This window comes from Rana temporaria, chromosome 6, assembly GCF_905171775.1.
Source record: "Rana temporaria chromosome 6, aRanTem1.1, whole genome shotgun sequence".
Classification (NCBI taxonomy): Eukaryota; Metazoa; Chordata; class Amphibia; order Anura; family Ranidae; genus Rana; species Rana temporaria.
In genome coordinates, this window is record NC_053494.1 from 13,979,087 (window position 1) to 13,994,159 (window position 15,073).

Here is a 15,073-nt window from a genome sequence, read left to right on the forward strand (position 1 = left end):
ATAGAAAGCAATGGGAAAGATTTGTTAAAAAAAAAAGTTACAGGAATCGCGGCAAAATACGCCGCGTACGCGGCGTTACTTGTCACGGAGGTGTGAATGCAGACTAAAGATTAAAGTTGAGAAGCGGGGTAGGGGGTGTTTTGCTGTCGGAAATGACATTAAAGTGGGGGTGCTGGCTCCTTACCTCTTCTCCCATGCATCCAGCGAATTGAGAAGCGGGGCGAGGGGCCAAAAATGACTTCTCACCAGGGGGTCTCTAGTAATTTGGGGGGCCCTCCGCAGCTTTGCGGGGCCCTAAGCAGCTCGCATAGTGAGCCTATAGGGCGGATCGGCCCTGCCCTGGGGTCACCGTTGCCCCCTGTCCCTGGTATCAGACACAATGGCCCAGATTCAAGAAGCTATTGCGCCCGCGCAACCATAGGTTGCACGGCGCAATAGCTGTTTTGCTCCCGCGTAGCGAATGCCCCTGATTCAGGAACATCGCTACGCGGACTGCAGCCTAAGATATGACAGGCATAAGCCTCCTTATGCCTTCATATCTCAGGCTGCATTCTTGCGTTGTCCGCTAGGGGGCGCGGCCATTGTGATCGGCGTATAGTATGCAAATTGCATACTACCACCGATTCACAAAAGTTGCGCGGGCCCTGCGCACGCAAGGTACAGAGTTTCCGTACGGCGACTTTAGCGCAAGGTTGCTCCTGCTATAGCAGGGGCAGCCAATGCTAAAGTATAGCCGCCCTTCCCGCTCGTGAAATTTAAATTTCACGTCGTTTACGTAAGTGATTCGTGAATGGCGCTGGACGCCATTCACGTTCACTTAGAAGCAAATGACGTCCTTGCGACGTTATTTGCCGCAATGCACGTCGGGAAAGTTTCCCGACGGAGCATGCGCTGTTCGCTCGGCGCGGGAGCGCGCCTAATTTAAATGATTCCCGCCCCCGGCGGGATCATTTACATTAGGCGCCCTTACGCCGGGCTATTTAGCATAGCGCCCGCGCAATTTACGGAGCTACTGCTCCGTGAATCGCGTGCATATCAAAATATTTGCGTGGGCGCAGAGCAAAAATCGTTGCCCTTTGCCCACGCAAATATTGCGCGGATCTACCTGAATCTGGCCCAATGTCAGTGATGATGGAACATTCTTAGTCACTCTGATGCTGGAGGTGATGTGATGAATACAGAGGAGACCGAGGATGGAGGCCGCTCAGGCAGGCGGGGGGTTAAGTTACCAGCAGGAGAGGTAGCAACAGAGACACAAACACAGACAGAAGTGTCCTCTGCACATTACTAGGCGTTCCTCCGTCTCCTAGCAACCATCGAAAACTTCCTAGGCCCTCATACAGGAGGCATGGCTGCAAGGGTTGCTAGGAGGGGGCAGTATGTGAGACAGGGCACCAGGCAGCATGCAGCCGCTGGTCTGAGGAGCTAGCACTCTACATTCCTTTACTTCACAGCTTCCCACATTTTTTTTTCTACTGTTGGATAAGGTAAGAATTTCAGTAGTAGAGTGTGGTACTGGGACAGCTATGAGTGACCAAGCTATTTAATGGCCAGGAAGTAGTATTATATAGATATATATCTATCTATATATATATATATATATATATATATATATATATCTATATATCTCTATATATATATATATATATATATATATATATATATAGATAGATATATATATCTATATATATATATATATATATATATATATATATATATATATATATATATATATATGTATATGTGTGTGTGGGTGTGTCTTTTTTTTTCAGCTATACTGTATATTTATATTTATTAAAACTACTAATTCTAAAAATAATGATTAAAAATAACAAAAATATGATTTGTTTAAAGGCACTACTCTGAGAGAAAAAAAAAATCTTATTAAGATTTTATATGACATTTATTAAGACAGTAAAAAATACAGAAGATAAACATAAACATACTGATTTAAAAAAAAAAAAATCATATATAATACTGTGTCTGTTGTGTATATATATATATATAGATATGTGTGTGTGTGTGTTTTCAGATGTACTGTATATATATATATATATATATATATATATATATATATATATATATATATATATATATATATTAAAAATAATAATTGCAAAGATAATAATTAAAAATAACAAAAATATGATTTGTTTAAAGGCACTACGATTTTATATAACATTTATTAAGACAGTAAAAAAAAAATTGTAGCAGAACAGAAGATAAAAATAAACATACTGATTAAAAAAAAAATACTATATAATACTGTGTCTGTTGTGTGTATATATAGATATAGATATGTGTGTGTGTATTTTTTTTTCAGATGTACTGTGTATATATATATATATATATATTAAAAATAATAATTGCAAAGATAATAATTAAAAAGAACAACAATGTGATTTGTTTAAAGGCACTACTTAAATTCTATATAATACTGTGTCTGTTGTGTATATATAGATATATATCTATATATATACACACAATGGGCCAGATTCACGTAGCCCGGGCACAACTTAACTTTTCCGATTTAAGTTACACCGCCGCAAATTTTCTGCCTAAGTGCCCGATCCACATGGAAATTTGCAGCGGTGTTAAGCCCCATACACACCATCAGATTATCTGCAGATTTTTGTCTTCAGATTTACCAAAACCATCTAATAGGAGGTCAAACCTTAAGGCCGGGTACTCACGACCAAACATGTATGGTGAAAGCGGTCCGTCGGACCGTTTTCACCATACATGTCTGCCAGAGGGCTTCTGTACGATGGTTGTACACACCATCGTACAGAAGTCCGCGCGTAAACAATACGCGGGGCGTGTCCGCGGTGTCGCCGCGTCGATGACGCGGTGTCGCCGCGACAATGACGCGGCGACGTGGGCGGCCCGCCTTTAAAATGCTTCCACGCATGCGTCGAAGTCATTCGACGCATGCGAGGGACGGCGGGCGCCTGGACATGTACGGTAGGTCTGTACTGACGACCGTACATGTCCGAGCGGGCAGAATTCCAGCGGACTGTTTTAAAACAAGTCCAGGAATATTTGTCTGCTGGGAAAAGGCCCGGCGGGCAAATGTTTGCTGGAATTCGGCCCGCTCGCGCCCACACACGAGCAAACATGTCTGCTGAAACTGGCCTGCGGGCCAGTTTCAGCAGACATGTTTGCTCGTGAGTATGGGGCCTTAGGCCGGGTACACACGGACAAACATGTATGGTGAAAGCGGTCCGTCGGACCGTTTCCACCATACATGTCTGCCAGAGGGCTTCTGTACGATGGTTGTACACACCATCGTACAGAAGTCCGCGCGTAAACAATACGCGGGGCGTGTCCGCGGTGTCGCCGCGTCGATGACGCGGTGTCGCCGCGACAATGACGCGGCGACGTGGGCGGCCCGCCTTTAAAATGCTTCCACGCATGCGTCGAAGTCATTCGACGCATGCGAGGGACGGCGGGCGCCTGGACATGTACGGTAGGTCTGTACTGACGACCGTACATGTCCGAGCGGGCAGGATTCCAGCGGACTGTTTTAAAACAAGTCCAGGAATATTTGTCTGCTGGGAAAAGGCCCGGCGGGCAAATGTTTGCTGGAATTCGGCCCGCTCGCGCCCACACACGACCAAACATGTCTGCTGAAACTGGCCTGCGGGCCAGTTTCAGCAGACATGTTTGCTCGTGAGTATGGGGCCTTAGAGTTTCAATTTGTATGCAATCAGGCAGGCCCTTGTACTACATGGTTTTGGTAAATCTGAAGACAAAAATCTGCAGATAATCTGATGGTGTGTATGGGGCTTAACTTAAATCCGTCCGGCGCAAGACGTTTGCTTAGACGTTAACGTAAATGGCGTCCAGCGCCATTCACGGACGTCTTACGCAAATGACGTTGATGTTTAAATTTCAAAGCGGGAACGACGGCCATACTTACCATGGCTTAAGACAACTAGGGCTCAGCCCTAGTTTTACGCGGCGTAACTCGACGGAAACGACGTAGATTTAGATCGACGGGCCGTTCGGGACGTTCAGGGATCGCCGTAAGTCTTCATTTGCATATTCTACGCCGGCCGCAATGGCCTCGCCACCTAGCGGCCGGCCTAGAATTGCATCCTTAAGATCCGACAGTGTAATTCAATTACACCTGTCGGATCTTAGGGCTAGCTATGCGTAACTGATTCTATGAATCAGTCGCATAGTTAGAAACAGAGATACGACGGCGTATCAGTAGATACGCCGTCGTATCTCGTTTGTGAATCTGGCCCAATATATATATATATATATATATATATATATATATATCTCTATCTATCTATCTATCTATCTATACACAAATAAATAACATATATATGCAAGAGACACATAAATATATGTATTTATATTTTTTTTACTGTCCAAATAAATGTTATACAAAATGTTGCTGATTTTCTTTTTTTTGTACTTTACATTATTTAAGGTCTTTTTATTTAGGGGGTTTATCATTGCTTGTCAATATATTTTTAGGATGTTCAATAAAATGGCTTTTAAAGTGGACGATGCATCAACATTGAAGATCCTCTAAGGCCCCGTACACACGAGAGGATCGATCCGCTGAAATTGATCCGCGGATCGGTTTCAGCGGATAGATCCGCTGGTGTGTACGATCCAGCGGATATTTATCCGCGTATATATTTCGGGCCGACCGATTTCCAGCGACCGATAGCATGCTAAGAAATCTATCCGCTGGAATCGGCTCCAGCGGATCGATCCGGTGGTCTGTACAGACTCACCGGATCGATCCGTCCGAACCCATCCCTCGCATGCGTCGTAATGATTCGATGCATGCGTGGAATTCCTTATATGACAGCGTCGCGCACGTCGCCGCGTCATCATCGCGGCGACGGCGCGACACGTCATCGCGATGGGAATTCGGCGCGGATTTCGATCCGATGGTGTGTACACTCCATCGGATCAAAATCCTCAGAGGATTTATCCGCGGAAACGGTCCGGAGGACCGTATCCGCAGATAAATCCTATCGTGTGTACTAGGCATTATAGTCCCCTATGCAAAAGAAGCCACCTTAAAGCGGGGGTTCACCCTAAAAACGATTTTCTAACATTACATCCAGCTCACTCTCTACATTGACAGTATGCGTTTTTTTTTTTTGCTGTACATACCTCGTACAGCTATTTTCTTCCCCGGCGTCCAGGTAGGGCCTCCCGTGGGTAGGCCCTCCCTCCAGCAGGTGATTGACGTGATGACAAAAACGACCTTCCCCTGTCGCATAAGGAGCGTCACGAGTTGCCGAAAGAAGCCGAACGTCGGTGCGCAGGCGCCGTATAGCGCCGACTCGCCGTTCGGCTTCTTTCGGCAACTCGTGACGCTCCTTATACGACGGGGGGAGGTCATTTTTGTCATCACGTCAATCACCTGCTGGATAGGAACGCCCACCCGTGGGAGGCCCTACCCAGAAGCCGGGGAAGAAAATAGCTGTACGAGGTATGTACAGCAAAAAAAAAAATATGGCAACACAACACACTAATATGCTGAAGGTGCATTACTGCAATGCAAAGTTGTGAAGCCAGCCTACACTACAGCCTCTGCCCACGGCACCTAGGCGGGGGGGGGGGTGACATCATGGGCTTCCAGTGCCACAATTGGCACCTTTTGGGGGGACAGGAGATACCTGTCAAAGATAGGTATCCTTTCCCACTTCCGGAAGTCCGGCCGCGGGCGTGACGTCACCGCCGGGCTCCTTTTTCCTCCTCCCCTTGCCGCCGGGCTAAAAGGAGAGAGGAGCGGGCCTTGCGCATGTGCAGTAGGGTTCCCGGCGTGAAGCCGAAAAGCTACTCTGCCGGGTTCCCTTACCCGCAATGGCAACGGCAGCACCCGACAGCTGATGGGAAACATCAGCTGCGGTGCCGACATCGAGGGACTGCAGGACAGGTAAGTCTCCATTTATTAAAAGCCAGCAGCTGCAATATGTGTAGCTGCTGGCTTTTAATTTTTTATTTCCCGGAACACCCCTTTAAGCAATTAGAACCCCATGGGACACTGCAGGCTCCACACCTCTGCATGCATTTTATTAAAGGAACACTAAAGGTTTGTTTTTTATTGGATCAATTGATTGCTGTAAGCTAGAGCATTTAAATATCACTTACCTCGTTTTTCCTTTTGACCTCCAAAATACAGTAATCCAGGTTTGAAAATGCCATTTCCCGTCTCTCCTCTTCTTGCTTTCCACCAGCATCTGAGCCGTTTTGCATGGTGGAAAGCAGAATGTGCTCACCCCCTCCCTATAACTACAGCCCTGCGTGAAGATGCTCTCTTATCCCTCACAGGCGTGGAGGCTAAGCCTAATGGGAACTGTAATTCCCATTAGGACACGATGTAGCAAGAATGAATGTGCACTGCAAACCAGGAAGTCAGTGGCCCAGATTCAGAGAGCAATTGCGTCTGCGTAACCATAGTTACGCAGCGCAATTGCTTACTTGCGCCGGCGTATCGAATGCTCCTGATTCAGGAACCTCGATACGCCGACTGCAGCCTAAGATATGCCTGGCATAAGGCTCTTATGCCGTCATATCTTAGGCTGCATTCTTACGCAGGCCGCTAGGTGGCGTTCCCGTAGTGGTCAGCGTAGAGTATGCAAATTGCATACTAACGCCGATTCACAACCGTACGCGCGCCCTGCGTACGCAGTTTACGTCGTTTGCGTACGTCGGTTTTTACTGTAAGGCTGCTCCTGCTATTAGCAGGGGAAGCCAATGCTACGTGTTCCCGCGTCGCAAAGTTTAAATTTTACGTCGTTTGCGTACGTGAATCGTGAATGGCGCTGGACGCCATTCACGTTCACTTTGAAGCAAATGACGTCCTTGCGACGTCATTTACCGCAATGCACGTCGGGAAAGTTTCCCGACGGAGCATGTGCACTACGCTCGGCGCGGGAACGCGCCTAATTTAAATGATCCACGCCCCCTACGGGATCATTTAAATTACGCGCCCTTACGCCGGGCAGTTTTCCGGAGCGCACACGCAATTTACGGAGCTACTGCTCCGTGAATCAAGCGTAGCGCAGGAAATTTACGGAGGCGCAGCGGCAAAACGGTGCGCTGCGCCTCCGTAAAAAATGGGCAAAGCTACCTGAATCTGGGCCAGTGAGAATAACGATTCAGGAGTGACGGAGGTGAATAAAACAGCTCGATTTCAACAGGTATCAAACTAGTTATCAGCTACTGTCAGACTTTAATTTAAGAGGAAAATATTTTTGTCTTTACAACCCATTTAATGGGACATGAAATGTGGGGCAAAGTGTAAACACTGAGATGTCCACCTGATAGCAGTGCCTGCTCTGCACTATACATAGACTTCTATGGGACTTAAAAAGAAAGGGTCATGAAGGGGAAGAGTATAGAGGCTGTACAGAGTCTTATTGGCTTCACTATAGGGCAGCTGTTTTTATAGGAGTTCCAAAAACAGCCATGTATGGCTAACCAAAAATATAAAATTTTGAGTAACGTGCATCAAACTGATCAAGGAATTTCATAAATGACATGTCCTCATTAATTTTAGATCTGTCTAAAAAGGAAGGGTCCTGAGGGGGAAGAGTATAGAGGCTGTACAGAGTCTTATTGACTTCACTATAGGGCAGCTATTTTTAAAGGAGTTCCAAAAACAGCCATGTATGGCTAACCAAAAATATTAGAAAATTCTGAGTAACGCGCATCAAACTGATCAAGTAATTTCATTAATGAAATCGTAATCCTCTATGTTTCCTTCAGGTCTCCCGTCATAATGTCCAGCTCTGTTTCCCTCAAGGAGCTTTTGAACTTAGCCATAGGTTCTCCTGAACTCGGGGCCGTCAACTTCAACGCCCTCCACTCTCTGCTCCATGGTCTCCTGGATCACCTACAGCTTGGGGATGTACAAAGAAAACTGTCCCCGGAAGAGAGGGAGTTCATCAAACCGGGGTCAGTTCCAGTGGAGGACAACAGCAGACCATCCACTTTCTTCCACCAGCTACAGGAGAAAGTATCCAAGATGGAAGCCAGACTTCTCCAGCTAGATTCTCTGCCCAGCTCTACCAGCCTTCTGCAAGGTAGCCAGTCGCAGAACAAGCCCGTGGAGGAGATGTGGCAACTCATGCAGCTCCAGAAACGGATGGAGGTCAACGAAAATGGAGTGACTAAGGTCAGATGTTTCCACAGTTGGCTGATATTTTTGAACCTGGAAAACATTAAAAAAAAGCTGGATTAGCTAACCTGGCAAAAGAGAATGTTGTCATCTAGCGCTCAGGGCAAAGATTCCAAACGTGTCCCCCCCCCTCCTCCCAAAAAATCCTCTCCCACCCCCCCCCCAAAAAAAAACAAATTGAGCACTAATCTTCACACTTACCCCCTCAGCATAAATACCCTTTGCAAGACAAAATTCTCCCCCCAAAATAATTTCCCCTCTTTCAGTACTAACCAAATAAATCTTCTCCCTCCCCAACTCCCTACTTCTAGCACAATTCTGACATGATCGTTTTTTTAACCGATGGTGTGTAGGCACGACTGATCATCAGTCAGCTTCATCTGATAACTGATGAAAAAATCCATCAGTCCGTTTTCATCGGATGGACCGATCGTGTGTACAGGGCATTAGGCACCTTTCACATTATCGGTCCGACCCAATCGGACCCTCCATTTACCTCTATGGAGTGGCAGATGTAAACAGACTTTTGTCTGCTTACACCTGCCTACCTCCAATCCAACCTGCTAAAAAAAATTGAAGTGGATCGGCCCCCCTTCTATCTGATTGGATCAGAGGGCCCATAGAGTAGATTGGGCTGTGTTCGTGTCTGCTTTGCCTATGCAAACTGGACACAGACCTGTCATCTGCACACTCCCTCCGCTCATTGTGGCTCAAGTGGCCCACGGCCAGGGCCGATCCTAGGCAGGGTACACAGGGTGCAATGCAGAGGTGGGGGCGCCGAACATCTAACAGACTCTCTAACAGAAGCCCTCTCTGTGTCCATCACAGAGGCCCCCCCTCCAGGTCCAAATAAAGTACTCTGGTTCTCGTCCTGTATTTTGTTTATTGTTAAGAGATCATGTAAGGATCCCAGATTAATGAAGACTTTGTGGGGGAGCATCTCTGTGGTTGAGTCATTGCCATAGAAACATTTGTAAAGGGGAGGAGTTAGTAACATGACGACGCCCATGTGGGGGCGCCAGAAATATTTCTGCACCCAGGCGCCTGTGACCCTAGGATCGGCCCTGCCCACAAAAGGTTGGGCACCCTGGTAATAGTAAGGAGCTGTTCCTAATCATTTAATAATTTTGAGCCTCCGTTTGCCTTTTTTCTAGTCCATGAGTGCCTTCCAGGAACTGCTCAGCACCTTCAACAGTCTCCAGCAAGTCAACAACATGATGCAAGAAAGATTGGCCTCCCTCAATGACCTGGTTACCAAGGTAAGTTCTGGATAGCAATACAGTCATTGGGCATAATTCCTCAGGTTGACTAAAGGAAGATGCATTGCCTTTAATAGCCAACCAGAGGATTCTTTCATTTGTCCAGTGCCACATGGGAAAATAAAAGGAGGACTCTTGCTGGAAGTTATGAGCAATGCGACAGTTCTTCTTTCAGATACTCAAGCCTCGTACACACGGCCGAGGAACTCGACGGGCGAAACACGCTGTTTTGCTCGTCGAGTTCCTTGTGAGGCTGTCGAGCCAATTTTCTCCATTCCCGTCGAGGAAAAAGAGAACATGCTCTCGTTTTGGCTCAACGAGTTCCTCGACAGTTTCCTCGTCGAAAAATGTACACACGACCGGTTTCCTCGGCCAAAAAAAAAACCCAGCAAGTTTCTTGCTGATTCTTGCAGAGAAACTCGGTCGTGTGTACGAGGCTTCAGGATAAATGAGCCTAGTGGCGACCCACTGACTAGAGTTGTGTATTATAAAAAAAAACAGTGTGGGATTTGCATGTAAAAGGGCTTGTGTCACGGAGATCAGTGCACCAGTGCACATACTGGGCTTAGAAATCCCCTGAGCTGAATGTCCAAAAGTCCCTCATCAGGAGGGACGTTTTGGAGCATTCTAATTGGTCAGCCCTGTCACATGGGCGGTGCCGATTTATTAGCAGCCCGTCCTGTCAGCTATGGAGAAGACGTGTGGCTGCAGAGAGGACTTCTAAGCCCTGAACTCCTGGTGCTCCTGGCACTTAGAACCGGGGCTTAGAAACGGAGATTGCCACTGTCCAGGTCAGCGGGACTGGGGGGGGGGGCGAGGAGGGGGACTTTAGTAAGGTCACCTTACAGATTTTTCTGTAAAGGTGAACTTACACTTTTATTCAACAAGCTGAAGTTAGAAGCTGTAACGGGAGGGCCCGGCCGTGGAACCGAGAATCCCTTGGAAAGTATGGGATACCCAATTTCAGCTCCCCATGCACCTCTTATGTCTAAGTTACCCTGTGTCTATTAGGGGCACAGGGTAAGTGAGAAAATGATGGACATTAAAGGGGTTGTAAAGGTACAATTTTTTTCCTAAATAGCTTCCTTTACCTTAGTGCCGTCCTCCTTCACTTACCTTATCCTTCAATTTTGTTTTTAAATGTCCTTATTTCTTCTGAGAAATCCTCACTTCCTGTTCTTCTGTCTGTCTGTAACTCCACACAGTAATGCAAGGCTTTCTCCCTGGTGTGGTGTGGAGTGTCGTGCTCGCCCCCTCCCTTGGACTACAGGACACCTAGCAGCAGAGGGGGGACCGGGAGGAACCGCGACCGCCGTCGGAGCACAGGGGGGCGGGGCTACGGGCCGTGATGGCGCCCATGCCTCCCCGTCGGTGGGGATCGGCGCCATCCCGGGAGCACATCTCGGGACCCATCGATAGGACAGATGTTAGAAAGCTCTGGTCAGAGCATTTGGCAGGCTGATAGTCACCTGATTCTCAGACCAACCAGCCTAAACAGAGCCCAGTTTCCAAACAAGACAGAGAGCATTCTGACAATACCAAAGCTAACTGGCCAATGATCAGGATTAGCTCTTGTGAAGCTCAGTACAAACACATTTCAAGTTATACAAAGGAGTAATTCGGAGCATAAACAGACAGACATAGGCCAGACAGACCTCTATCCAGGGCATAAGCAGACAAACTAAGCTATAAGGCACTGGCTGAATGGCCACCAGACTATTTAGGCTTTCTTGATTAGGGCAAGGGTGCATTGCAAAGACCTGAGGTGTAGTGCTGTTTATCAACCAACATATGGAGAAGGCTGATTTGTTTTTGTTATTGAAACCAAAATGTTATGTTGTGTCTTACAGATAAACATTCAGGAGATAGAGAAGAGACTGCAAGGCCTGGAGGGGCAGACACACAACATTCCACTGCTTATGGAAAAGACGGTAAGACCTTCCAAGACCAGACATTACCAATCAATTATGTGTTCATTACAAAATGTAGTTATTGTCTTATTAAATAGTACTTTAGTCTGACTTTATATCTGGCTCTTGTAGTTTCCTGGGAAAGAAATGTGATGTGAGCTCTCTCTGTTCCTCCAGCATGGCTCTGATCAGGACCAGTACAGTCATCTGCTGCTGGTGAACTACAGGTGCAAGCATGTCGTGCCAACCAGGGCTACTACAGCTCTCCTGTAAAGTTGATGCTGTTGAGTTTTAGGGGCATGGACAGAGGCAGGTTCTCTTTTATAATGATGTAGTCCTTGGCTGCTGGAGATTGTTATGGTGGGTCTGCTGGGACTTCTGGTTCTTTAGCAGTTATTTTTTCATTTTTTTCTATTGAAAAGCCTGTGGCGTGCAAAACACAACCCAAAAAAACACCCGGTGCAGGAAAAATGTGCACACACATAAAGAGGTGCAACAAAAAACTGGGTGCTGCGTCAATTGGTCCTCCGAAAAGGACCCAACTCTGATCCCCCGGGGCGTTAGGCTCCAGACAGGGACTCGAGTAACAGTGGTCCATACAGCCAAAGCCACACGGACCCAACATCCTCGGAGGGACTGCCGAAACAGAACCCTCCTCGGTGAGGCTCCCCCCGAAGGGAGACCCCAAACTCCTCGGAGGGACTGCCGAAACAGAACCCTCCTCGGTGAGGCTCCCCCCGAAGGGAGACCTCAAACTCCTCGGAGGGACTGCCGAAACAGAACCCTCCTTGGTGAGGCTCCCCCCGAAGGGAGACCCCAAACTCCTCGGAGGGACTGCCGAAACAGAACCCTCCTCGGTTAGGCTCCCCCCGAAGGGAGACCCCAAACTCCTCGGAGGGACTGCCGAAACAGAACCCTCCTCGGTGAGGCTCCCCCCGAAGGGAGACCTCAAACTCCTCAGAGGGACTGCCGAAACAGAACCCACCTCGGTGAGGCTCCCCCCGAAGGGAGACCCCTAACTCCTCGGAGGGACTGCCGAAACAGAACCCTCCTCGGTGAGGCTCCCCCCGAAGGGAGACCCCAAACTCCTCGGAGGGACTGCCGAAACAGAACCCTCCTCGGTGAGGCTCCCCCCGAAGGGAGACCTCAAACTCCTCGGAGGGACTGCCGAAACAGAACCCTCCTCGGTGAGGCTCCCCCTGGAGAGGGAGACCCCAAACTCCTCGGAGGGGCTGCCGAAACAGAACCCTCCTCGGTGAGGCTCCCCCCGAAGGGAGACCTCAAACTCCTCGGAGGGACTGCCGAAACAGAACCCTCCTCGGTGAGGCTCCCCCCGGAGAGGGACCCCATGAGAGCAGGCGAATCAAGCCAGAAGGCCATGTCCGCCCACTCCCAAGACTTTCAGAGCTGGCCCGAGGACCAGCACCCTACTCATCACACATAAAGTGCAGTGCACCAACAGAAAAAAGAAGTAACGTGACACACGGGGTAAAATAAAAAAGAAAAGAGTTCTTTAGCAGTTATGTTGGGTTTGATGTACTAAGGGAGGGGGGCTTTCAGCTCATTGGTGGGTTATGGGGAAGGGGAGTTACCGCTCCAGGTGGATGTACTTGGTGATTGGTCTCCTCACAGAAACCAAGGGTGCTGGCAATGCATGAAGCAAAAGTGGAAAGAAGTATTTGGACAGCCGCACTCCAAAAAAAATCTTTTGGTTGCCTTTATTGATAAAAAATTGGATAAAAGCACTGCAAGCCACAGCAAGAACACACAGCCGACGCGTTTTGCACTAATGCTTAGTGCTTAGTCATAGCTCATTTGTGAGTCATGAGTTTGAGCTGTGGGGTGCTAAGATTGATTCCCGTCTGTACAGAGGGACAGATTCTCCAAGATCCCGCGTTGGCGTAGCGTAATCCATTTACACTACGCCACCGCAACTTACTGGAGCAAGTGCCGTATTCTCCAAGCACTTGCTCCGTAATTTGCGGCGGCGTAGTGTAAATGGCCCGGCGTATGGGCGCGTAATTCAAAGGGGGCGGCTTGTATTCAAATTAAGCGCGCCCCTGCGCCGATCGAACTGCGCATGCGCCGGGCTGAAAAATAGCCCAGTGCGCATGCTCCAGCTCACGACGGAAAACGTCAATGACGCCGACGTGAGCGTCATTGACGTAAAGTCGTATTCAAGAACGACTTATTAAAACGACGTAACCGACGGAAAAAGACGACGCGGACCCGACGCCATACTTAACATGCCATACGGTGGACTGGCGTAAGGTTACCCCTCATATAGCAGGGGTAACCTTACGCTTACGGAAACGACGTAAACGATGACGACGCGGCGCAAATTCGTTCTTGAATCGGCGTATCAGGCTCATTTGCATAGTCAAATGAGACCTGAACGTAAACGCCACCTAGCGGCCAGCGTTGTATTGCATTTTGGATCCGATGGTGTAAGTGACTTACACCAGTCGGGTCCTAGCCTAATTCCGGCGTATCTTGTTTTGCGAATACAAAACAATGATACGCCGGCGGGAATTTCTGGAGAAGGATCTTTTTATCTCCCTCACTGAGGATCTACCTGTGGAGGCTGGGTGGCAAACAAGGACATTGATAATAAAGACCTTTCTGCGGATTTCTGTGTGCTTGTGCTAGAAGGGAGCTGGACTGTGGGCCAAAGGAAGACTGCTAAAGTAGTATTTGCTGGAGGGTACTGCTCTGAGGACAAGGTCTGGAGAAGAATCTTTTTATCTCTATCTCTGAGGATCTACGTGTGGAGGCTGGGTGGTAGACAGTTCCAAGGACATTAAGAGTAAAGACCTTGCTGTGGAATTTGGGTGTGCTTGTGCTAGAGGGGATCTAAGTGCCAGAGGTTGTTACATGGACTGGGGCTGCTCTTATAGAGTCCTAGATATACCTCCAGGAAAGGATGCTGTAATGCCCCGTACACACAAGCGGAATTTCCGTCGGAAAAACCTTGGATGGCTTTTCCGACGGAATTCGGCTCAAGCTTGGCTTGCATACACACGGTCACACAAAAGTTCTCTGAACGTTCGACGGCCAAGAACACGGTGACGTAAAACACTACGACGAGCTGAGAAAATTAAAGGGGTTGTAAAGGATTTTTTTCCCCCCTAAATAGCTTCCTTTACCTTAGTGCAGTCCTCCTTCACTTACCTCATCCTTCCATTTTGCTTTTAAATGTCCTTATTTCCTCTGAGAAATCCTCACTTCCTGTTTTTCTGTCTGTAACTCCACACAGTAATGCCAGGCTTTCTTCCTGGTGTGGAGAAAGCCTCTTGAAGGGGCGAGCAGGACTGTCAGGACGCCCACTAACACACAGCTCCTTTCTCTATCTGCAAAGTAGAGAGTGTCCTGACTTGCCTGCTCGCCCCCTCCCCCCTCAAGAGGCTTTCTCCACACCAGAGAGAAAGCCTCGCATTACGGTGTGTAGTTACAGACAGAAGAACAGGAAGTGAGGATTTCTCAGAAGAAATAAGGACATTTAAAAGCAAAATGGAAGGATGAGGTAAGTGAAGGAGGACTGCACTAAGATAAAGGAAGCTGTTTAGGGGGAAAAAAAATTCCTTTACAACCTCTTTAAGTTCAATGCTTCCGAGCATGCGTCGAATTGTTTCCGAGCATGCGTCGAATTGTTTCTGAGCATGCATCAAATTGTTTCCGAGCATGCGTCGGAATTTAGCGTATTGGAATTGCTACAGACGATCGTAATTTGCTCGGAAATTCTG

At 47.9% G+C, this 15,073-nt stretch overlaps 1 protein-coding gene across 1 annotated transcript in view; it reads left to right on the forward strand.

Moving 5' to 3' along the window:
• Positions 1 to 1,330: 1,330 nt before the first annotated feature.
• C6H16orf96 (chromosome 6 C16orf96 homolog) overlaps positions 1,331 to 15,073 on the forward strand; it is a 42,115-nt gene continuing 28,372 nt past the window's right edge. Inside the window, exons 1-4 of the mRNA XM_040356279.1 lie at positions 1,331 to 1,487; positions 7,750 to 8,158; positions 9,316 to 9,420; positions 11,271 to 11,351. Of these exons, the coding sequence (XP_040212213.1) occupies positions 7,763 to 8,158; positions 9,316 to 9,420; positions 11,271 to 11,351 (582 nt within the window). The 5' untranslated portion in view covers positions 1,331 to 1,487; positions 7,750 to 7,762. The remainder of the gene's footprint in view (positions 1,488 to 7,749; positions 8,159 to 9,315; positions 9,421 to 11,270; positions 11,352 to 15,073) is intronic.